This window comes from Schistocerca americana, chromosome 5, assembly GCF_021461395.2.
Source record: "Schistocerca americana isolate TAMUIC-IGC-003095 chromosome 5, iqSchAmer2.1, whole genome shotgun sequence".
In the NCBI taxonomy this organism is placed as follows: domain Eukaryota; kingdom Metazoa; phylum Arthropoda; class Insecta; order Orthoptera; family Acrididae; genus Schistocerca; species Schistocerca americana.
This window is the reverse complement of record NC_060123.1, coordinates 219,424,450-219,451,360: the sequence shown is the minus strand read 5'-3', so window position 1 is coordinate 219,451,360 and position 26,911 is coordinate 219,424,450. Positions and strand designations below refer to the sequence as shown.

Genomic DNA, 26,911 nt, shown 5'->3' with positions numbered 1-26,911 from the left:
GATGAAAATTTTATAATTTTATAGTCATGGGGGACTAGAATTCTATAGTAGGGAAAGGAAGAGAAGGAAAAGTAGTAGGTGAATATGGACTGGGGGTAAGGAATGAAAGAGGAAGTAGCCTGGTAGAATTTTGCACAGAGCATAACTTAATCGTAGCTAACACTTGGTTTAAGAATCATGGACACGTGGGAGAGGCGTAGAGACACTGGAAGCTAGCAGATAGGTTATGGAATGATAAGATAGAGATTTAGGAACCAGGTTTTAAATTTTAAGGCATTTCCAGAGGCAAATGTGGACTCTGACCAAAATTTGTTGGTTATGAACTGTAGATTAAAACTCAAGAAACTGCGGAAAGGTAGGAATTGAAGGAGATGGGACCTGGATAAACTGAAAGAACCAGAGGTTGTAGAGAGTTTCAGAGATAGCATTAAGCAAATACAGGGGAAAGAAATACAGTAGAAGAAGAATGGGTAGCTTTGAGAGATGAAATAGTGAAGGCAGCAGAGGACCAAGTAGGTAAAAAGTCTAATAGAAATCCTTGGGTAACAGAAGAGATATTGAAGTTAATTGATGAAAGGAGAAAATATAAAAATGCAGGAAATAAAGCAGGCGAAAACGACTACAAACGTCTCAAAAATGTGATTGACAGAAAGCGCAGAATGGCTAAGCAAGGTTGGCTAGAGGACAATTGTAAGGATACAGAGGCATGTATCACTAGGGGGTAAGATAGACACTGCCTACAGGAAAATTGAAGAGACCTTCAGAGAAAAGAGAACCACTTGTATTATAAATATCAAGAGCTTAGAGGGAGAACCAGTTCCAAGCAAAGAAGGGAAAGCAGAAAGGTGTAAGGAGTATACAGAGTATCTATACAAGGGCGATGTACTTGCACTAGGACGTAGACAAAGATGAAATGGGAGATATGATAGGAAAAAAAAAAAGCCCCGGGAGTAGACAACATTCCATTAGAACTACTGATAGCCTTGGGAGAGTCAGCCATGACAGAACTCCACTGTCTGATGAGCAAGATGTACGAGATGGGAGAAATACCTTCAGACTTCAAGAAGAATATAATAATTCCAATCTTAAAGAAAGCAGGTGTCAACAGGCGTGAAAATTATTGAACAATCAGTTTGATAAGTCATGGTTGCAAAATACTAACATGAGTACTTTACAGACGAATGGAAAAACTGGTAGAAACCAACATCGGGGAAGATCAGTCTGGAGTCCATAGAGACGTTGGAACAGCGGGGCAATACTGTCCCTATGTCTAATCATAGAAAACAGATTAACGAACGGCAAACCTACATTTCTAGCATTTGTAGACTTAGAGAAGCCTTTCGACAATGTTGACTGGAATACTCTCTTTCAAATTCTGAAGGTGGCAGGGAGCAAAAGGCTATTTACAATTTGCACAAAAACCAGATGCCAGTTGAGGGGCACGATAGGGAAACAGTGGTTGAGAAGGGAGTGAGACTGGGTTGTAGCGTATCTCCGATGTTATTTAATCTGTGTATTGAGCAAGCAGTAAAGGAAACAAGAAAAATTTGGAGTGGGAATTAAAATCCATGGAGAAGAAACAAAAATTTGAGGTCTACCGATGACATTGCAATTCTGTCAGAGACAGCAGAGAACCTGGAAGAGCAGTTGAATGGAATGGACAGTGTCTTGAAAGGAGGAAATAAGATGAAGATCAACAAAAACAAAATGAGGATAATGGAATGTAGTCTCATTAAATCAGGTGATGCTGAGGGAATTAGATTAGTAAACGAGACACTTAAAATAGTAGATGAGTTTTGCTATTTGAGGAACTAAATAACTGATGAAGTAGAGAGGATATAAAATCTAGACTGGCAACGGTAAGAAAAGCTTTTCTGAAGAAGAGAAATTTGTTAACATCGGGTATAGATTTAAGTGTAAAAGTCTTTTCTGACAGTATTTGCACGTAGTTAAGCCACATATGGAAGTGAAACATGGACGATAAACAATTTAGACAAGAAGAGAACAGAAGCTTTTGAAATGTGGCGCTACAAAAGAAAGCTCAAGATTAGATGCGACGATCATGTAACTAATGAGGAGGTACTGAATTGAATTGGAGAGATGAGTAATTTGTGGCACAACCTGACTGAAAGAAGGGACTGGTTGGTAGGACACGTTCTGAGGTGTCAAGTGATCAATTTAGTATTGGAGGGAAAAAAATCTTAAGAGGGAGACCACGAGACGAATACACTAAGCAGATTCAGAAGGATGTAGGTTGCAGTAGTTACTCTGAGATGAAGCTTACACAGGATACAGAAGCATGGAGGGCTGTACCAAACCAATCTCTGGACCAAAGACCACAACAGAGAGAGAGAGAGAGAGAGAGAGAGAGAGAGAGAGAGAGAGAGAGATATCTCTTTTTTGAGGCTCTAATAATTTGAAGTAATCGCATTTGGAAAGTAATTTTTTGTGTTTTGTCTCGGCAAAATTTCTTCCCAAATGATCCCGTCAGTGATATTATCTTTCCAGCAGTATAGTTTTTCTTATGACACAATACAGCAACTTAATGAAAGTATTAAAAAATCAAGTAGCTTGAAGAAAACGTGCTTGGGATCCTAAAAGAGACTTCTTCTGGCTTTGTCCTCCGACACAGAAATCTGTCTTTAGCTTGGGAAACTGTGGTACAGAAACTCTCCCGTGGCTGCTGTTGCACAGCTATCGGGCATGGCCCCTGTGGCAAAGGGGATGCTGATTTTCTCACATTAAAAGGAACCAGCATGGGTTAAGCCACCATGGACCATACCAACACATTTATACTATTTTACTATTAAACTAGCACATCAATAGACTGTATATTGCACATAATTCTCTATAACATGAAAACCCTGCACTAAATGTCAGGAAGACTGCTATGAACTCCACCACAACGTGACAGTAGTGTAGAACCTGCAGGCTATTTATATATTGTGGACTCCAGCTATTTTGCAACAATTTTACTGTCATGACATCCTCTGCCTTGGTAATCCACTGTTACAGTGTGAAGTTTATAACCAGTTTGATTCTATACTTATAGCAGAAAAACTGACTGAACTATGTCACAATGAGTCGTGACAAGACATGTGCCCCCCCCCCCCTACCTAGTCATCAAATCTTTTTATTTTGCCTCCCAAGAGAGTACTAAACACCTATAGAACATAACAAAAGATATCAGATTTACATTAACTACCAGCTGAATATGGGCACTTCCAATGCACCTGCACCTTCCCGTTCTTTTTAAGGTCTTTATACACTCGCGTTGCAAAACTAAATATAATTTTTTGGTGGTTTAGTCTGTGAAACCAGTTTGTAAGAGTTTGCAGAGGAATATTTTTTGTATTTTTTTTTGTTTTTGTAAAAGTGTGGCAGTTTTAGAAAAATTGTCAGCCTTGCCCTAAATTTGTAAACTACTGGGAAGCTGTAGGAGAATGAAATATGTCCTACAACCTTATATTGGCATGTTATTACATGTCTGGTTTCAGGTGTATCCTGCAATTACTTCCAGAGATATAGAAAGCTAAATTTCAATTTTTTTTTCGGAGCATATTTTTTCAGCCACCATTGTTCAAATTACAGCTGCAAAAAAAATATTTTTTTTGAAATTTGCTTGAAATTTGATAACTGACTAACTTTTCAGCCTTGGTTTCAAAAATGCAATCCATTTTTTCTATCACGTCAGGTTTTCTCCCAAAAAAGGGAGTATTTTTGGGTATAATAAAATTTAAGCAATTTTATCACATTTTTTCCAACATTATAAAATTTAATTAAATTTATAAATCATGTTCTAAACTACATTTCCAGTACACTTCCATTTCTCTGTAAGCTCGTGAGTCCTTATAACAACACTTTCGCTTTCTGTCAAAGCTTCTTTTATTGGTTTTCCGACTGTGGACTCGTTGAGGATCATCTCTCTTTATCATTCGGCAGTAGTCCACTATCATGTTGACATTCCATCTCCTTGATATCTTCTTTCCGTTTCTTTGATGTCTAGGTGGAATCTTTCATCCTGCTCTTCACTTACACACCGAGGTTTGCACGGAAGTAGTCAAGATGTGAGTGGAGAAAATGAACTTTAATGTTCATGTTACAGTCTAGCTTCTTAAAGTTGTCAAGCATGTCTGCAATGATTGTCTTTTAGTTTGGATCTCTTGTTTCCTAGGAAACTGGTAACAACTAATTTAAAAGATGTCCATGCTGCCTTTTCTTTTGTTTCCAGTTTGTACACAAAGTTGGGATCTGCCATTGGTTTTCTGTCTGGTACAACAAAGACTCCTTCCTTTAGCTTTGCCTCAGATAAACCAGGAAACTGTCCTTTTAGCAATACCTTAAATTCTTTCATCAGCCCCAACTTAATGTGAAGTGGTGGAAGCTAACCCCTTTTCGGGATCTACAAGGCTTTTCCTCTCAACGTTTTTAACCCCTAACTGTAAAGTTTTTCTCAAGGGTCAAGCTTTTTTTTTATGTAGGGTTGCTTTCTGTTTCTACTGTCCCATTCACAGAGAAAGCAAGGCAACTTTGTGTAGCCACTTTGTTGACCAAGCAGCATTGAAATCACTTTTAAATCACCACATGGTGTCCATTTGTGGTCTGAATCAGAGTTTGCTTACAACCAGTTCAGGGTTTTCGTAACATTCTTTTAAGTGAACCGAGTGTCCAACTGATATAGAAGCATACTTACTGCCATTGTGCAGAATACTGCTTTAAGGCTTCTTTTTGAAGAATCAATAAAAGTCTCCACCCGTCAGGAGCATATTCTATTTTGAAACGTGCCGTAAGTCCAGGAACATCACTGCAAAACACCAGGTCACCTTCTTGAGAGAGGAAAGATACAAACTCCTGTTCCCTCAATTGATACCAAGAAAAGCATGTACCCGAAGCCAACATTGTTTATCTTTGAATCTGGATCCTAAAACCTCTGCCCATTCTTTAGAAAGGCCTAGGTCTCTAACTAAATCATTCAGTTCATATTGTGAGAATGGAATGGGATCAGTTGTGCCAGGATTGCAGCAATCTCTGTCTTCTTCACTATCACCTTGCTGAGCAAATGGCTCATGATCATCTATATGATCCAAAGAATCTGGAAGAGAGGGTATTGGTACTTCAGCTCCATGAGGAACAGGGCGAATGGCTGAATGAATGTTAGGGTAAGAAATATCCTTTTTGTTTCTCAAATTGAAACCTCTTACACTGCAAGAACAAAAATAGCAATCATCACTATGATTTTTGGGCTCATTCCAAACCACTAGTATTAGAAAACGTAAGGACAGCTTTTTATGTTTAAATCATTGCCTTAGTTCTTCAACACACACTGAACGAACTTTGTGTGGGGCACACGGCTTATCTTGATCGCCTAACTTTATACCAAAATAGGCTGAAATGTTTCTTTGTTGCTTTTTAACAGTATAGTTACCGCGAATGTAGCAGAAGCAATCTGGCGAGTTTATACATTCTCTAGTAGCCGTTGTCCATAAAACAACTTCACAACTCAAAGTCACTACTTTAAAGCACTAGCAACAACACGTGAACAGCACAGAGTGAAGAGGTACTGTGAACTGAAGGACAATAGCAGAAGCTCACTGATGGCGAGGGAAGGGGCAGTGCGACAGACAGGCACCGACAAGAAAATACTGCTGGTTTCTTCTAATTACTCTTTATTTTACGTATATCTAGCATAAAAACGGCTAAATAACAGTTTATGGAGATCCTAAAAACCAAAATCGAACTCACTAGTGTTCTGAAATTTTGAAAAAAACACAAACTAGACAAGCAGTTTGTGAAATAACTTCATGTGATGGAATTTTTTCACTATTTTTTCCAAAATCAGTGTTGAAAACGCTATAAAAATAACTTAATAAATTTGAAACAATTTTTATGTCACAGATCTGCGTTATTGGTGTGCAAACCAAGCAGGGAATCCTTTTTTAGTAATTCGCTTGAGAGAGTACAAAATTTGTAAAAGATGACCTAGTTTTGTTTCCTTCAAGAAAATATTACTGTAGATATTAGGTTTCCAAATTATCAGAACTCATGAGTGCACTTGTTGATAGCTGTGCAACGGGTCAAACAAATGACTGTATCTCCAGAAATATTGAATAGTGAAACTTCACCTTTGTTCATTGGGAACACGTGCGATTGTTCATACGAAATTTGATCGAAATCCATGATGGCCATGTGGTAACCTTTACACCACTGTGTTGTTAAAGTGCTAAAACATGTGGAAAGGACCGCTTAACTGTTAACATTTAGTGTACACCATTTGCACGATCCTTGGAAACGCTGTTCACTACTTCACAGAGACACCAAGGACATTATATGCAGTTAGGGGAGTGTTCCAACATGAATGTTGAAAATGATATATAAATTATAAGGAGAAATACAAGTTCTTCATCCTTTCGTATTAGTTTCTGTATTCCCATATTACTGATTCTTTTCCTCCAGAGACACTGGACTCGCATTCGGGAGGACAACGGTTCAATCCCGCGTCCGGCCATTTTGATTTAGGTTTTCCGTGATTTCCCTAAGTCGTTCCAGGCAAATGCCGGGATGGTTCCTTTGAAAGGGCCGACTTCCTCCACCATCCTTCCCTAATCGGATGAGACCGATGACCTCGTTGTTTGGTCTCTTCCCCCAAAAAAACCCAACCCCCTCCAGAGAATTGTGTGATGCAGAAGCAGACTGACACCTTTGTTTTCATCATCTTTACTCCAACTATTAATTTTTAGAACTGGTAGTGAAACAATGTTATCTAGTATATTAATAATTTTTAAAGCTACATTTGTCAGTTACCACTATAATAAAAAAGTAATTAATTACATAGTGTTGTTAAGGTAGCAAAAACTTCTCAAAAATATGTGTTTTACACGAATAAAAAATCAATCCTTACAATTTTAACTGCTTTACAGATGTGCCTAGTCAAACTGAAGTAACAATATTTGTTGCATGTCATATTCAGCAATTATATGGCATTACTGGCCTGCCTTAATTTTTGCAATCTAACATTGTAATGAACAAGAAATTTTCTGCACTTAGTTTTTAATGTTACTGTCTGAACCGAATGTACACAGAAAAATATCAATTTGAGATTAAAGCTTTTTCACATGAAGATATGAGTTACAGAAAGTTCTTTGCATATTTTCCCGCAATTTGCTCGACATTATTTGTAAAGACGACCTTCATAAGAAGGATGATAATCTCTTGGAATAACTGACATCAGAGATGTTAAGTCATGATACTTTCATGCAGAAATTGCAACTGGCCCAGTGTCAGATTTTTTATTTTCCCAATGACTACACTCGGGTGTGTTGGGTGTAATTTCCAATCCTCTTCAAAATCTAGTTTATATCCAATACCCACATATGGATTATACCTCAGAGACAGTATGTCTAAGAACATGAATGTCCTACTGCATCCCCCAGACAAAATGATTTGTAGTACAGAACTTAAGTCTTTAAGTAATGTGATACATACTTTACTTTCCACTGGCCCTGTGTTTGCCACATCTTGGTTCCTGAATAATGTTAACATAATTAAGAGTGTAATAGAGCAACCTGTTTCTTTTCCTGTGTTCAGTTGCATTCCATTTGGGTTTGTGTCCATAGCAAATAGTTTTGAATGATTGTTGTACCACTTTCTTTGCTGTAATGTTTTAACACATTTGAGGAACGTACATTTTGGTTCTAAGCAAACCACTTATCACTATAAAAATATTTTAGTTTTGCTTTTGTCACAGTCTATTGTTCTGGATCTAAAAACTTGAAAACTAATGTCACAAACACATTAGTATCTAGTCCTAGTCTTTTTCCTTTCTGCTAAATATAACCTACCATTGCATCATCCTCTAAATTATAGATAGCGAAATTTTGACAAGCTAGGTTCTATTTAAAATAAAGACAACTGGTCTGGGTTACAGGACTAACTGCACTGCTTGTACATCCATCATAAACACACAGCGATTTCCTGCTTCAGTTTCATTTTTATTATTACACTTTTCCTGTCTTGCTTCTTGTTTTCATCTAGTGAGCATTGTACTGACGCACTGAAGTTATTATATAATTTGCAAGAGAAACAGATTATGTGAATGTGTCTTGAAAGAATAAGGCAACATTTTCTTTTATTTCTTTCTAAATGGATCTTTTCTTGCAGTTAGTTCAACAATACTGTGAATGCATTCACAAAATAATTAAAAACAGGGCCCCAAACAAAGGTTGGAAGTAGATGCTTGACATTAATGTGATGGCAGCTTGTGAATTTTATCTAAAAATTCACGTACATGTATTAATTTCTTTTTTCCATTCCCCTTTCTGTCTTGAAACAATTCTTTATCTTTACTCTGTTTAATACAACTGTTGTCTGACCATTCACCAACTCCTAAAGTTTAAAGAAACATTTCTTTACACACACTTATATTATCTTTTAATTTTAACTCCCCTACTTTGTTTTCTGTTTAACTTCTTTCCTGTGAAATAGGGTATCAACATACACTTTCTGTTGTTCCTGTTCCCATTCCTATTTGACAAGAATATATTAAATACTTGACTACTGTTCTCCTCAGATATTATAGGACACATTATCGTTCTTTCTGCATCTACAAACATATCCCGCAAGCTGGTGTATGGTGGAGGGTACCATGTACCCCGACTATTTGTTTTCTTTCCCATTCCACTTGCAAATGGAGTGGGGGTAAAACTTCTGTCTCTCTGCCTCCATATGAGCCCCAATTTATCTTGTCTACACAGTCCTCTGCAGCAGTAGAATCTTTCTGCAGTCAGCTGCAGCTATCTATTCTCTAAATTATATCACGAGTGTTGTGCAAAAAGATCATATTCCTCCTAGGGGTTCCCATTTGAGTCATGAAGCACTTCAGTAACTGGCTTGTTGATTGAATTTACCAGTAATAAATCTAGTAGCATGGTTCTGAATTGCCTCAATATCTTCCTTTAATCGAATCTGGTGAGGTTCCCTAACATTCAAGGAGTACTCTATAATAGGTCACACAAGTATTCTATACACAGTTTCCTTTGAAGATCACCCACGTTTTTGTAAAACTCTCCCAATAAACCAAAGCAGATTATTCGCCTCTCCTACTACCGCCCTTGTGTGCTTCCATTTCATATCGCTTTGGGATGTTACTCCTAGATACACAATTGGAGCAACTAGCGAACAGCGCACCACGAATGCTGTATTCTAACATTAGAGGATTGTTTCTCCTCATCATCTGCATTAACTTAGATTTTTCTACATTTACAGCCAACTGTAATTCATCACAACAAATAGAAATTGGGTCAAAGTCATCATGCATCATTCTATATGGCTACTGTAAATGATTTATTCGTTTTCTAAGTTCTAAATTGTCCAGAGTGTTACATGTACAAATATGACATACATGGTAGGAACTGTAAACTCACTGAGTTTGCATTGTGCCCACCAGTTGGCAAAAGGGCAACAAAGAAAGATGATGATTAAAACAAACAGATGTGGCTAGAACCTCCAAAATTGTTCCACACTTATGCACTCAAATCAAGCACACAATCACTTCATCTGACATGCTCTAAAACAATGGAGAACAAGTAATAGTAGATATCCATAAGATTAAAACGAAAGGAGCTCAAAAAAGGGCACAGGCAGACGTGACTAGATGACCACTTGCAAGATAACAGGTGAGCCAGTCATCCTGTTAATGCATTAAAACCACTGCCCAAAAATTTTGGGAAAAATGTTTGACAATTCTCTAAGCACATTCGTTCAAACATTACCTAAAATAGATGGTAAATCCAAGGGCAAATCTGATGTGGCCCACTGGTTGGAAAATAAAACACAGTCTAATAAAATGTGGTGCACTGTTATCTGCATGCCCCACACCCAACACAGAAGGGTCCTCTCGACAGAGAAGGAAGCCATGTGCCATATGGCTGTGGCCTATGGGAAGACTAGTAAGGAGGACCTCGCCCCGTCGACGTGGCTGGAAGGAGATATGCCACGGCCATGTTGTGGGCTTTACTAGATGGAGCTTATTATCTGTCCTTTCCAGCTGCTCATCCTCCCATCAACGCAAAACTCTGGAGCTCAACACCGATAGTTATAGGTTATAGTATGCAGGGGGATGGCACAATGAAATACAAGAGGATCACGATGCACCTCCTTCACTGTTTGATCTACCCTTTCCTTACCTGCAAGTCCCATACTCTCTGGTACTCAACAGAAAGACACCATCCCCAGTTGCCGTAGTTGGAAGAGGGCATCCTGGATATTCTGGACTACTTTATCTGCTGGGAACAAACATTGTAAAGACTGAAAGGCACTCTGAGAAGCTGAACAGATAAGAAATTTGCCACTGGAAAATGATCTCCTCTGCTCCAGGGCCTGCAAGACCACACATAATTCTGCATCAAAGATGGTAAATTCTTGAGTCAGTCGGACATCAAGGACACGATCTGGGAAAATGACATAGTAACCAACTGAGGCCCCCTGTTTGGACCCCATCCATAAAGATGGCTACATAGTTCTGGTGATCATATAAAATGTCAGAAAATAGTGCATTAAAAACAGAAGCAGAAGTGCTATCTCTCCTGTACTGCACCAAATTTAAAATTATCCTGGGGCTCTGCAGTAGCCAGGGTGACATGGTTAAAACCCTGGAGTTGAGATCATACCTGCTCCACAGCAAGTGACTCCAACATGTCACACACTGATCCCAAATGGCATTGTGACTCATTGACGGGTGGAGAAAAGGTATTCCAGCATTGGACACTCAACAGTATGGTATGCGAGTGAAGTTGGGGCTGCAAGGAACTTACATGCCAGATGCACCATGAGGAATTGCTGCCAGATGGCGAGTGGTGGTTCACCAGCCTCAGCACGGAGACTGGTTATGGGACTGGTCCTATAAGCATCCATGGCCAGCTGATACCCTCATGGTGGAGTGTGTCAATGATCTTCACATAAGAAAGCTTGCCTGCCCATACACTGTGAACCCTTAGTCCAGCCAGGAACTCACAAAAGCCTTATAAAACTGGATCAGAAGTGCTCTGTATTCACCCTAAGAACTATGGTATGATGGTCAGTGCCTTGAGGCTTCTGGCTTTCAGGTCTCTCAGGGATGGCAATCAAGACAATTTGGAGTAAAAAATGAGGCCCAGAAACCTCATTGAGGCTCTGAAATGTAGGATTTGTCCCTCATACGGAGGGTAACACTTAAAATACTGCCCTGACAGACATCATTCTCCTGCTCAAAACAATCTGGCAGCATATCACCAAATCAGGTTGAAAACACCACTGAGACAGTGAAGACCGTATGAAGACAGTGAGGTGGCCACAAAAGCCCCACTGATGCAGTTGTGAAAGAACACAGTGTCTCCAAGCAAGTACCACTGTACGCCTCACTGATATCTAAGAATATTCTGATACAGTGATGATTAAGTAGGAAAGCCGGCTGAAATAGCCATCTCTATCAGGGTCAGGTTGTCAACAGTGGACTGAAATCTCTCGAATCCACGAAAGACACACACCAGAGAATAGTTAACCATTTGTTGCTGTCTTTCCTACACAGCTCCTTTAGGCGATACTCTGGTAACTAGTGGGACATGTGCAGTCCTTTCATAGTTTGAGGAGGGTTACCAAAATCAGCTCTCTCCACAAGTTGGAGAAGTGACTTGACTGCCATGTGAGATTAATACATTCGAGAAGGATTTCCTTCGACATTGGTGGCAAGTGTCGAAGCATGCAGTACCATATTTGATCGTGACCAGGTGCAGAACCACGAGTCTCAGACAGTGGTATTCCAGCTCCCACACGGAGAAAGGGCAGTTTTAAGACTCAATCATGGGATCTGAAGTCAAACTTACCCCTCTCTACAGTCTCACAGTAAGGACGAAACACCGGATTGTGGCTGGCAGTGGCAGTAGTTTTCGCAAAATGCTCTGCCATCGTCTGAGCGATGTCTTTGGGTGTTCTATGGAGACACCCCTGTTTCAGCACTGCTGCTATTGACTGATGACTGTGTTTACTGGAAATCCTCCAGATAGTTTCCCATACTTTTGTAGAACACGTGGAATGGTTGATTAAGTTCAGGAACATTTGCCATGACCTATTCTTACTCTCCTTAATTATGCATCAAGCCTTGGTTTCTTGCGACTAAACGCTATGAGGTTGTCTGCTGTGGGCTGGTATTTAAACCGTCTAAGAGCTGCATGTCTGTCCCCGATTGCTGAATGGCACTCATCTGTTGCCTCCTGAGATGACTGGAGGACTTTGGGATGGAGAAGCCAGCAGCACGGTGGATCACTCGTGTTACGTGGTCCACCCATTCCTGGACACTGTTGTGGTATTCCAACACGGCCAGCTGGCTTAAGAACAACAAAGCAAGAAAAACGTTTTGCATGTTGGTATGTTATAAAATGTTTATCTGTTGTAACCATACAGTATGCATTCGGAAGGAATGCCTTGTGACTTTATCCATACTTTAGAAAAAACAGCTTTGAAAACTGATTATTACAAGTAGCTTCACACAGTCATTCAATGATACTTGCCCATATACTATAGTGTCATCAGCAAACAGTTGCAGATACCCTTGTCTTTTGCAACAAATTTCAATGAGCATCACTGACTCATTTTCCTTGGTTCTTTTGTTATTCTAGTTTATTCACTATTTCCTTACCCAAAGAACTTTTACATTAACCTTTCATTCAAAAAATTGATTATTTGTTTAATGAAAATAGCGTACTTCATTACTTGTGTACTTGCCATTTTTTGGATAGTTATTTAATCTTCTGCATACATTAAATAATCACTTTAACAATTAATAATGTACCATATTTACTCGAATCTAAGCCGCACTTTTTTTTCCGGCTTCTGTAATCCAAAAAACCACCTGCGGGTTAGAATCGAGTGCTAAGTAAGCGGAAGTTCTGAGAGATGTTGGTAGGTGCCGCCACAACTAACTTCTGCCGTCGAATATATGTAGCGCTACACAGGCATGATTTGCAGACACAAAGATAAATACTGGCACCAAAACCTCTGTGTCAGTAAATAAATTAAAAAAGGTGGAAGACAAGCTTTTTTCTCCGCCCCGAGTATCGACCACTGCATTTTCATACATTATCCAAGGAAGTAAATACAAATTCCGTATTGTTCATCTTCGAATGTTGCAGCGTTTCAACGTACTACGAAAATCCGACTGGCAAGACTGTTTGGGATGTTTGTCAATATGGCCAACTATGTTCTGAATTTTTTCCTACCTGTGAGAAGAGGTGGTTGCTAATAGTAACTTTTATGAATTGTGAATCACATGCAGTGTTCTCTCACCATAAGAATAATACGAAAATAAACATTTTCGCCATGTATTCCTTTGTGTTTGCTGCTATCTCCATTTAAATCCTGTCTGCCTAATAAACTACGAAACTAGAGTGATACAACAGCAAACGTGGAAGAATATACATATCATGCAATGTTTATATTCATATTCTTCTTATGCCTATTAGTGATACAGTCAGAAATGAAGCACGGCAATTGACTAGATTTTTAAATCTAAGATGACTAATTTCTGTGCAGAATATAATGTACTAAAGAGGCGTCTGCAAAGATTTTCAAATGGAGAAAAATTTTCGCTAAACTCTTGTTCAGAACATCTTCTATCATACGTAGTCTATTATTTGGTTCTTGTTGATCATTATCAAAGAAAGCAGCTGTGTAAGTAACAACAAATAGCAGTCTCTTACCATTGTTTTGCTAATGAGAGGATTCCTCCCTTTTTTTTATTGTAAGCGGCGATAACGCGCACAAAAGCAAGCCATGCCGCGAGCAGCGACAGGTAGTAAACACTTATTATCAGAATGAGACAGACAATGCATGACACAGTACAGTAATGCATTTACAGCTTAGAGTGACGTAAACACCTATAAGAAAAAGAACGGCACTTATCAGGTCAAAGAAAAATAAGTAATTAATTCCAACCAGACGAAGCACGTGATAAAGGAAGGATACCTGTATAAACACGGACGGAGAGCCTGACGCATAGCAATGGCTACCTGGTAAAGCTTAACTGCTAAGCTTACGACTCGAACCAAACTACTATAGCTGTATCGTCATTCATTCGACCTAAATTGTGTCTCGTATTACAATGGACCAACTTTGTTCCGATTTGGAGGTGCGGCCTAAAACTTTTCTCTCGCCTTGAACTTCGACTCTCAAATTTCAGTAGCAGCTTAGATTCAGGAATTTTTTTTCCCCTTGATTTCAAGTCTCATTTTTCAGATGCGGCTTAGATTCGAGTAAATACGGTATTGCATATTAATCAGTACTCTACAATGCTGTTAAATTACACACAGGATTTAACTTCCTGGGAGATTGAGACTGTGTGTTGGATCAGGACTTAAAGCTGGAACCTTTGGATTTTGCAGGTAACTGCTGTACCTACTGAGCTGAGCAAGCAGGATTCATGACCTACCCTCACAGTCTGCCTTCTTCCAGTACCTCATCTCTTACCTTTCGAACATCACATCTCCTTCAAGCTTGTGGGCTTGCATTCTTGGAAGAAATGATATTGTGGAGAGACAGCTTACCCAACTCTTGAGTCATGCTTGGATAGCTCAATTGGTAGAGGACTTGTCCATGAAAGGCAAAGGTCGTAGGTTCGAGTCCTGATCTAACACAATTTTAATCTGTCGGGAAGTTTCAAATCAGCACACACTGCTTCAGAATGAAAATTAATTCCACACAAAGAATGTAGTAAATATTTTGAACAAACCAAATAATTATTACATAACACAGCATGAAACACTGTAAATTTCCATGCAGAAATATTCTTCTGAAATGAGGTTTTATGCACTGGGATTTGAATATTACATGATACAAGCTTTTGATATTTTGTCACCGAAGAGCTGAGCATACCTGTATTAAAATATGGGGTTTTCCACATTATGTGGGAACTGATGAAAAGTTTAACTCAAAACTGACACTTGTTTTTAGTTACAAGGTTTTGCTAAGTTAATAATGATATAGCAGCAGTTACCATATTACCATATGCTCAGTGATAAAAATCACAAACTTACACTGTACTCTGATGTAGGTTGGAGGGATAGACTGTAAAAAGGCAATGGTACACCGTTTTAAGTAGTCTTCTTAAACAGTATTGCTTATAGGACATTTACCAGTTTATGAACATATGGGAAGTGAAATAAGTACTAGATACTCGAAGTTGGAGGGCAATTAAATTTCTGGGAATAACAGAAACTAACAAGGAAATTATTCTTGCCAACTAAAGGTTTCTGACAACAACTTTGTGAATCACATGCTACATCAGCCCTTGCATCCTTCAAAATATACATATCTGGACACTCACGTTTTCGCGCTGGCCTCCACAAACATCAAGCCATTTTCGTCTGCAAATTGCTTTGCTTCTTCATATGTTACATCTCTCTGGGCATCCAAGTCACATTTGTTTCCAATCAAAAATATTACCTAAAAATAACAACAAGAAGTGAAAAACTATATTCCAAGTAACTAAAGCAACAATACACAAATTCTTAGTTAGTGTGGACACATGATAGGGGTGAGGGGAAGAGGACAGATAAATACACTCCTGGAAATTGAAATAAGAACACCGTGAATTCATTGTCCCAGGAAGGGGAAACCTTATTGACACATTCCTGGGTCAGATACATCACATGATCACACTGACAGAACCACAGGCACATAGACACAGGCAACAGAGCATGCACAATGTCGGCACTAGTACAGTGTATATCCACCTTTCGCAGCAATGCAGGCTGCTATTCTCCCATGGAGACGATCGTAGAGATGCTGGATGTAGTCCTGTGGAACGGCTTGCCATGCCATTTCCACCTGGCGCCTCAGTTGGACCAGTGTTCATGCTGGACGTGCAGACCGCGTGAGACGACGCTTCATCCAGTCCCAAACATGTTCAATGAGGGACAGATCCGGAGATCTTGCTGGCCAGGGTAGTTGACTTACACCTTCTAGAGCACGTTGGGTGGCACGGGATACATGCGGACGTGCACTGTCCTGTTGGAACAGCAAGTTCCCTTGCCGGTCTAGGAATGGTAGAACGATGGGTTCGATGACAGTTTGGATATACCGTGCACTATTCAGTGTCCCCTCGACGATCACCAGTGGTGTACGGCCAGTGTAGGAGATCGCTCCCCACACCATGATGCCGGGTGTTGGCCCTGTGTGCCTCGGTCGTATGCAGTCCTGATTGTGGCGCTCACCTGCACAGCGCCAAACACGCATACGACCATCTTGGCACCAAGGCAGAAGCGACTCTCATCGCTGAAGACGACACGTCTCCATTCGTCCCTCCATTCACGCCTGTCGCGACACCACTGGAGGCGGGCTGCACGATGTTGGGGCGTGAGCGGAAGACGGCCTAACGGTGTGCGGGACCGTAGCCCAGCTTCATGGAGACAGGTTGCGAATGGTCCTCGCCGATACCCCAGGAGCAACAGTGTCCCTAATTTGCTGGGAAGTGGCGGTGCGGTCCCCTACGGCACTGCGTAGGATCCTATGATCTTGGCGTGCATCCGTGCGTCGCTGCGGTCCGGTCCCAGGTCGACAGGCACGGGCACCTTCCGCTGACCACTGGCGACAACATCGACGTACTGTGGAGACCTCACGCCCCACGTGTTGAGCAATTCGGCGGTACGTCCATCCGGCCTCCCGCATGCCCACTATACGCCCTCGCTCAAAGTCCGTCAACTGCACATACGGTTCACGTCCACGCTGTCGCGGCATGCTACCAGTGTTAAAGACTGCGATGGAGCTCCGTATGCCACGGCAAACTGGCTGACACTGACGGCGGCGGTGCACAAATGCTGCGCAGCTAATGCCATTCGACGGCCAACACCGCGGTTCCTGGTGTGTCCGCTGTGCCGTGCGTGTGATCATTGCTTCTACAGCCCTCTCGCAGTGTCCAGAGCAAGTATGGTGGGTCTGACACACCGGTGTCAATGTGTTCTTTTTTCCATTTCCAGGAGTGTACATAGCAAATACACTGGTGTTCAATATTAAAGCAACAATAAGACATTTTGCAAGATAGCATTTATTTTTCCAAAACTATATAGACAGGTGATAGTAAAGTAGAAACAATGTAATGAATACACACAAAATACTGTGACATGGATGACAGTAGACAAAAATGTTGTTCTTTTTTCCAACTTAAGACGCTTGCACACACACTCCAACAACTGGTTAATGGCGTGTGACCACATCCTGCAGCAATACAGGCCTGACAATGATGGGGCATGCTGTGAATGATGTCATCAGTCTCATGCCGAGGCACTAACACCCACTCTTCCTGTAGAGCTACTCGCAGTCTTTGAGAGTGGTTGGTGGATGATGACATGATGCAAGCCGTCTCCCTAGTACTTCCCAGACATGCTCTACGGGATTCAAATCAGGAAAGTGAGCAGGTCACAACATGTGTGCAATATCTTCTATCTCCAAGAAAACATCAAACAACCGTGCTCTATGAGGTCGCACATTATCATCCATTAATACTATACCTGGGCCCACAGCAATGCAACAACCGCAGATGAGGCCCCAAGATTCCATCACAATACCTGACAGCATTTATACATTGCCGATTCGTCTGCAATTTCATGAAGAGGGGTTTGTGTGGTAACGTAATCCCTGCCACACCATTAGGGCTCCTCCTCGATCTGTCTCTTCCTGTAATGTTTGGGTCCCGAAATGTGTCCCATGTTCCCTCAAGATGCAAATCCATTGAGAATCACTCTCCACTCTAAATCGCCACTCATCTGTGAAAACAACATTGGCCCAGTGTTCAACCATCCAGGTGGCATGTTGATGACTCCACTCTAGAACTTCCCTTCTGTGAAGTTGCGACAGAGGTAGACACACAGCATGTCTCCAACAATAAAAGCCACTCTGCGGAAGTCTTGCATACACTGTTTGCCTCGATACAAGTCTAAAGGATGCTGCGGGGGCAGATGCCAGTTGCGGTGGTTCCATCATATCATTACAACCAAATGTCAGTCCTCTCTTCTGACGTCACAAGCAGTTCACCCTGTTCTGGTCTTCGGGATACAGTTTTGATCTCTATGAACTGCCACCACATCTGAGAAACAATAGAGCGATTCACATTAAGCCATCACGCCAAATCAGTTTGCGACTGTCCTGATTCCTTTCTTTCTATGCCCTCCACTGCAGAAAGTCTGGTAGGCATCTTCTCTGTGCCATACTGCACCACCTGTGACACTGTACACAGTGATTGTGGATGTAGGGCTATCCAGCAAACACTACCTCATTTCATAGGTGCCCTGACATCCTCATTGCCATGGTTATCCGTTGAGCAGAATACCATCTTCTGCGCACAACAAAACCATATGGAATCTAGTTGGCACATAGTATGATTATATCGCAGATTAGACACAGGACGAAACAGCAGTTTGTTGCTTTAATTTTGGACAGCAGTGTACTTATAGGTAATGATACAAACCCATAACATAAAACTAACAACTTAACTGTTATATTTCTCTAAATACAAGATATGTGATCTTATCCACCATTGAGTTATATCAGTAACAGATTACAAAAATGAGAAATGGAAAAATGTGTGTGTGTGTGTGTGTGTGTGTGTGTGTGTGTGTGTGTGTGTGTGTGTGTGTGTGTGTGTGTTAGGGTTCATAATGCAATGAAAACAAATATACACTTCCTAAAGAAGAATCACAGGTATCCACTTGTTCCTGAATGTGGCGAAACGATTATCACCATGCAAAAGGCAGCTCCTATACACTTAACTAGTGTGTCAGTGCAGTAACTGTACACCACATAAAAGTTAACCAATGTCACAAATAAACTGAATGGTAGCTTATTTCTATGCATCCTAATACAACGCCTGGAAAAAAAGTGAAGCGCACAGAAACGGAGAAACAATGAAATGAAACTTCACGGGTTGAGAGGGTATGTGATGATATTGCAGCAATTACAAAATCAAGTCAAATTTACACAGAACTTGGCAGTATGTGCCCACTTACCAGTATGATGAGCACCCCCATGGCCTCTATACATGCGCTGATTTGGTTGGGAAGGGTCATAAAAACATTATATCCTCTCCTGAGGCAAGATGACCTAAAATTCATTTACTGGGACCTCGATACACTGGATACTAGCTGTGGGATGTGCTGGATGTCCGAGCAAGGTTCTACACACGTTCTGTGGGCGACAGATCTGTGGATCTTGTTGAACATTTGAGAACCTCAACATCAAACAGTTCATAGAAACACATACCGTGTGTAGATAGTACTGCCTTGTTAAAAAATTGCACCATTGTACTGTCACACAGAAGTAACACACGAAGATGCAGCATGCAAATGAGATACTGTTGTTACATTACAATTCCCACCATAACGAGAAGTCTATGCCATCCCACAGCATGACACCATGAGTAACACCACTGTAGCTACAAAAACATTGAAAGAATGGTGCCTTTTCCCAAGTCACTGCCATAGTCGCTGACAGTCACCCTTGGTAGTGCAGAACTGTGATTCTCTGTAACACAGTGCAATGCCGTTCATCAGCAGTTGATGTTTCCAGATCACAGCACCTCTCCAAACAGCTGTTTGTGTCATGGTGCTAATGGCAGCCTCCACATGGACCGATGATTTCCTAAATCACTGGTAATCCATCACTGACAGTAGCCAGACATGAAGTACTTTAATAATGACAATTGAAATCAACAACTGTATTGTAATAAAATATTATTTATTCAAGACACGCTATCAGTTCCAACACCAAAAAGCATCTTCTTCAGACCTCTATATATGGAAACATACACAGCATGAGAGTAAAATTTGAGGGTACAGACAACAAAAATCACAGTTCATGACTAAAACGGGGATAAATCACATCATAAAATTACATGATAAAAATATACTATCGTTACCCATATAAAACAAAATGTAGCATCTATTTTATACTGCTTAACTTTTTTAAATCCAATAACCACATATTCCAAATATGTAATGTATCCCGCAGGAATCCATGCATACAAAGAATTACACCAGCAAAGTAACCGAAGTTGCGTATATCCCTAACTGGAACACTTACGAATGTGGGATATATAAAAAACGAACCACCTGAAAACACCATACCAAACAGCTGGAATAAACAAATGCAACAAAAACCTAATGAACAAACGTTCACTGGATAATGCAAACCAACTGAAATAATAACATATACTCTAATGACCTCTAATACATAAACAATGTAAATCACAGCCTAAAACTTAGTACACAAATAGCATTGGAGTCACAAAAAAAGTATGAACACATGCTCCATTGAAATTACTGTACAGCAACCCAGGTCCACAACCACACTAGGATAGGAAATGTGTAACTTGTGAAAGTAAAAGACAACACGCGCATTATCTTCTAAATAACACTGAAACAAGTCACCAATTTTTCTGCTAATTCCAGGAAATGTACTAGACATAAAATGACGTTGCCAACATTAGTAACATCCAACGTCAATATGTACCCACATGGTTAAAAGTAACATACATGATACATGTCAGCGAACAATGACTGAAAAACATCTCACACAGCAAATCTTTTATTTATAGGCAACAATAGTATATAAAGTAACGTAGTAGAAGTCAATCACTAAAACCAACAGCCAGGTGCGTATAACATACACATACAGGACTATGAACTCAAACATCTATAGGGAAATCCATTGGAATAAAACCAAGAACACATACATATTAACATACACACGATATCTACAGATTTTCAGAGGATCACATTCATGACCTTTTGAGTTTTTCAATATCTCTTTAGTTGCATTATGACCTCTTGAAAATATGCATGATTCAATGACAATATCACGTTTTTATGAGCCTGAAAGCTGGTTGAAATGGAAGCTGAATATAATAATTCTTACCTGACAAACTGTATATCAGCAAGAATAATGTAACTATGTATGACTGAGTATAGCATTCATCAAACACTATAAAAACATTATACTAGCACAAACAATGGGGTTGGTTGGTTGGTTTAAAGGAGGGGGGAAAGGGATCAAACTGCGAGGTCATCAGTTCCTTGTTCCCAGTAAAATAATTACACAAGGTAAAGAAGAAAAGAAAGGAGACATACAGCACAATAACAGGAGAGCGGAAGAACCAGAAGAATAACAACAAACAGTGCTATGGACAAAACAGGAAAAGAAAGTCACAGAGAGAAGCAAGAAACAGGTAGAAGGGATAAAGACAAGAGAGAAGATGACCATGGCTGGCCAACCACAAGAATAAAAAGGAAGAGCCAGTCACTCCGAGACAAATTAAAATATCCAGCTTAAAAGCATTAGAGTGGAGAACACAAAGGGACAAAAGACGTGCAAAAAGTTATGTAGAGTGATAAAACCCACCGTCACATATAAAACCTAAAACTAAATCAGCTAAAATTAATGGCAATGTGTATGGTAACTGAAGAGTCCATTGCAGGGCAGCCAAAGGACAGCTCACCAAGATACGGGCCACTGTCAGCTGGGTGCTGTACTGACACTGAGGTGGGTCAACACGGTGCAGGAGGCAGCCATGTGTCACCCAAGCGTGGTCAGTACGGAGCCGACAGAACCACAGAGTCACCACGAGAGGCCCATGTGGAGGTTTTTACACATTTGTAGTCTCATTGATGGCACACAGTTTGTTGTGCGTACTGAAGTTCTGCCATTCCATCTCCCAAAGCTGCAAAACCTTGTGGCACAGTACTGAATGCTTGTCAGTTGCAGAATAGCCGATCTCCATAAGTGGTTTCTGTGTGGCCTGTTTGGCCAGCCTGTCAGCAAGTTCGTTGCCTGGGATTCCAACGTGACCTGGGTTCTAGGCAAACACCACTGAACGACTGGACTATGCCAGAACATAGACGGACTCCTGGATGGTTGCTACCCAAGGATGACGAGGGTAGCACTGGTTGATAGCTTGTAGGCTGCTCAAGGAGTCAGTACAAAGAAGAAACGACTCCCTGGGCATGAACAGATGTGCTCAAGAGCACAAGAGAGAGCCACCAGCTCAGCAGTGAAAACACTGCAGCCATTGGGCAAGGAATGCTGTTCAACATGGACATACACGAAGCCAACGTGATCATCAGCCACTGAGCCGTCCGTCTAAACCACTTCATTGTCTCTGTATACGTCAAGAATCGATGGAACTGGCAGCTGAGAGCCGCGGGGTTAACTGAGTCCATAGGGCCATGTGAAAGGTCCAGATGAAGCTTCGGTCTAGGTGTACACCATGGAGGTGTACGTGAATGGACCTCAGGTATAGGTGGTAAGGGCAAGGACTCCAGTTCGGAAATAAGGGATCGGACACAAACTGCAATTGTAAGCACTGACCTGGGCCGTTGATGGGGGCAGATGAACCGCTGTGGGTGGGAAAAGGAGATGGTAATCCGGGTGCACAGAAGACTACGAACGTGTGCAACGTAACTGGTCAGCAGTTGTGCACGCCTAACCTGCAATGGAAGGACTCCAGCCTCCACCAGGACACTGGTCACCAGACTCGTCCTAAAAACTCCTGTCACTAGGTGAACACCACAGTGGTGCACTGGGTCAAGTAAATGCAGCGCTGAGGGTGCTGCCAAACCATAAAACAGACTCCCATAGTCAAGTTGGGATTGATCAAGGGCTCTGTAGAGCTGCAGTAGCATAGAGCGATCTGCGCTCCAATTGGTGTTGCTCAGGCAGCAGAGGGCATTAAGGTGCTGCCAGCACTTCTGGTTAAGCTGATGAAGGTGAAGAAGCCAAGTCAATTGGGCGTCTAAAACCAGTCCTAAGAATTGTATGTCTGTACTACAGTGAGTGGATTGTCATTAAAGTAAAGTTCTGATTCTGGATGAACAGCACGATGCCGACAGAAGTGCATAACACAACTTTTCGGCCAAAAACTGGAAACCATGGGCTAGAGCCCATGACTGCACCTTGTGGATGGCTCCCTGTAGGTGCCGCTCAGCAACACCAGTACTGGTGGAGCAGTACGAAATGCAGAAGTCGTCTGCATACAGAGAAGGTGCGACAGATGGCCATACAGCTGCTGCTAGACCATTAATGGCCACTAAAAGTAGAGATACACTAAGTACAGAGCCCTGCAGGACCCCATTCTCCTAAATATGGGGAGGGGGGTGGGGGTGGGGGTGGCTATGGGAGGCACCAACTTGGACACAAAGTATGAAGCGACAGTAAAATTTGGAAAAAAAAAAAATCGGGAGCGGGCTTCTGAGACCCCACTCGTATAATGTGGCAAGGATGTGTCATCGCCAGGTCATGTCATACGCTTTTCGTAAATCAAAAAAGATGGCAACCAGGTGGTGTAGTAGAGTGACCCTGGCAGAAGCAGTCCTGACCATGGAGCCTTTAGGTCACGTGACTCCAGGACCCAACCCAACTGCCGACATACCATACGTTCCAGCAGCTTACAGAGAACGTTGGTGAGGCTGATGGGCCAATAGCTATCCACACCAAGCAGATTTTTATCGGGTTTGAGCACCGGAATGATGGTGCTCTCCCACCATTGCGACAGACTCCATTGCACCAGATTCTGCTGAAGATGATGAGGAGATGTCGCTTGAATCAGATGAGAGATGTTTAATCATCTGACTGTGGATCCAATCTGGCCCAGGGGTAGTGTCGGGGCAATGTGCAAGGGCACTGAGGAGCTCCCACTCTGTAAATGGGGCATTATAGGATTCACAGTGGCATGTAGTGAATGAGAGGACTTTCCCTTCCAGCCTCCGTTTGAGAGTGTGAAAGGCTGGGGGGTAATTCTCCAATGCAGAGGCTCGAACATAGTGCTCAGCAAAGTGCTCGGCAATCACGATTGTGTCATTAGATAACACGCCATTTATGTTAACAGTGGGAACACCTGTTGGAGTCTGGTACTCGAAAACACATTTGAACATTGCCCAGACATGGGAAAGTGACTTATGGCATCCAATAGTAGAGTTGTATCTCTCCCAACACTCCTGTTTCTGTCATTTGATAAGTTGGCGAACGTGGGCACGGAGCCGTTTAAAGGCTATGAGGTGCTCCAGGGAAGGGTGCCCCTTTGTGCCGCTGTAGAGCTCACTGACTCTACTCAATTGCTTCAGCGACTTCCGGTGACCACCTAGGAACTGCCTTTTGCCGGGGGCACCCTAAAGGGCAAGGGATCACGTTTTCTGCTGCAGAAACTATTGTTGTCACCTGCTCAACCATCACATCGATGTTCCTGTGTGGGGGAGATTCAACGGTGACAGCAGGGGTGGGAGTTTCCCAGTCCACCTTGTTTAAAGCCCATCTGGGCAGGCGTCCATGGGCCTGATGCCAGGCAGTGACAGGAAGATGGGGAAGTGGTCACTATCACACAGGTCGTCATGTGCTCTCCAGAGGATAGATGGGAGAAGTCCTGGGCTGCAAATTGATAAATCAATGGTCGAGCAACTACCATGAGCCACAATGAAATGTGTGGCGGCCCCAATATTTAAGAGGCGGAGGTCGAACCGAGACAAAGTTTCAACATCTCTGCCCTGGCCAGTAAGCACGGTGCCACTCCACTAGTGGTTACAGGCGTTAAAATCCCCAAATATAGGAAAGGTTTATGGTAGAGATCGGCAACAGGTGGACCGTGGTCGATACACGGACTGCGGAAGGTCGGACCTCGGACCGCCAAATATTCTTAAATACAGCCTGACGTCCAACTAAATATCCCGGCACCTCGTTCACACTAGGCTAGTAATTTAGTCCTGAGTAATTTAGTAACTAAAAGTGCCTGAAAAAACAAAAATTTAGTCGAGTAGATTAGCAAATCATTTAGTCGAATCGATCCATTTCATTCTATTTTTCTCGGTGAGTAGCGCCTCCCACCACACGTCACTGCTCACTCGTTCATTTGTTAAACAAGTCCGAACCTATCGTTTCATTCAAAGAGAGCACAGTGGGCGGTCGGTCTTTACTACTTCATTTCATCAATTGCACGCAGGCCACAAAGCAATTATTCATTTGTTTTACAATTTGTTGTGTGAAAAACCTTTTCGTACAAACATACCTACATTAATAATGGGTCCTAAAAAAGCGAGAAGTGGACACTGAAAATAGGAGATTTTTGACTGAATGGACTTAACAATATTGTTTTACATTGCCTGATAGGCCTCAAGCAGTTCCAGTTTGCTTAATATGTAATAAAACTGTCACTGTTATTAAAAGTGGCAATTTAAAGCGACACTACGAAACAACTCATCATCAATTCCACAAAAACTTCCCTCTTGGCACTGAGGTTCATAAAGAAACACTACAGGTAACATAATTCTATTAGATAATGTATAAATATGATATGTATAACTGCTTTGTAAACTTATCATGATAACATTTAAATTGCAGGAATATCTAACTTCTTACGAAAAAAGCACGAAATTGTTGGTTCGCTGCATGAGTGAGCAAGAAAACTCGGCAGCAGTAGCGTTACGTATGTGCTGGACACTTAATAAACACCAAAAACCATTTTCAGATTCTGAAATAATGAAAGAATGTTATGTTGGAAGTAGCCTCGACACTTTTTGAAGAAAAAAAGGATGTTGTTGCTGCAATTCAAAGTATTCCAATGTCGGCAAGAAGTAATACAAGAAGAACGGAAATTTTAGCTACTGATATTAAAAGCACCCTGCTTGAACTTTTGGAAGAGGCACCATGCTACGCCATTGCACTTGACGAATCATGTGATATTGTTGATGACGAACAAATATTTATTTTCGCGAGATTTTTCGACATTGAAAATAAGATATTCAGGGAAGAATTGCTTGCAATATTGTCTTTGAAAGGTAACACTCGAGAAGATTTATTCAAAGCTATTGGTGAATTTATTAATAATTTCAACATTCGTTATGATAAAATAGTGTCACTTTCAACTGACGGTTCTCCAGGCAAAGAAAAAGGTGTAGTAAAGAAAATCAGGGATCAGAATCCAGGTCTAATATCGTATCAGAGTATAATTCATCAGACTGCGCTTTGTGGAAAACTCAGTGCTGCACTGAAAGAAGTAATGAACAGTTTGGTGCAGTTGATTAATTTTATGAGATCTCATTCTTCTCTTCAACACTGAGAGTTCAAGAAGTTTCTTTCAGAATGTGAGGCAGCATATTCTGACTTATTGCAATACAACAATGTTCGTTGGTTAAGTAAAGGTCCAGTTGTTTAACGTTTCTGGCTAATAAAGGAAGAAGTAACCTCCTCCTCGCAAATCTTGCATATGCAGGGAGCAAAGAAGCACTTAGAGTTCATAACAAATGAGCTCAATATGCTAGCTGTGGCTTTTCTTAAGGATATTCTGAGATATTTAAATGCACTCAAAATAGAGTTACAAGGGAATGGGAAATTGACATGTGATCTGATCTTTTCGTCGTAAGCTGGATATTTTTGAAAAAGATATTGCAAGGCACGGATTTATTCATTTCCCAACAATTTGAGTATAAAAAAGAGAACTCTGAAGAAGACATTGCAGTGTTTGTAAGATTTCTGTCCGATCCAAGGGACGAATTTGCTACAAGATTTCAAGACTTAGCAGAAATTGGAAAGCTGTCTCAATTCCTAAAATTTCCTTATGAAGTTGATGCATCGGCAGAATGGACTGATGTGGCTGCTAAGTTGTTCAGCGTTTCAAAGTCTTCACTTCAAGTGGAGATAATCGACTTGCAAGAAGATATTTCTTTGCAAATGTATAAAACTATACCCACTGAAGAATTTTGGGGCAAACACGTTTCAGAAAAATATGAAAATTGTAAGAAAGTAGCTATCAATCTGGCCACTATGTTTGGTTCGACATACATATATGCGAATCGTCATTCTCGAAAATGAATTTTTCGAAGAACACATATTGGTCAAGGTTGACGGACACCCA

The 26,911-nt window shown here is 41.2% G+C and overlaps 1 protein-coding gene across 2 annotated transcripts in view; it reads right to left on the bottom strand.

The window, feature by feature from the left end:
• LOC124616769 (ras-related protein Rab-14) overlaps window positions 1-26,911 on the bottom strand; it is a 69,177-nt gene that overhangs the window by 24,737 nt on the left and 17,529 nt on the right. For both annotated transcript variants that reach the window (XM_047145157.1, XM_047145156.1), the window contains exon 5: window positions 15,350-15,468. In XM_047145157.1, coding sequence (XP_047001113.1) covers window positions 15,350-15,468 — 119 coding nt within the window. The remainder of the gene's footprint in view (window positions 1-15,349; window positions 15,469-26,911) is intronic.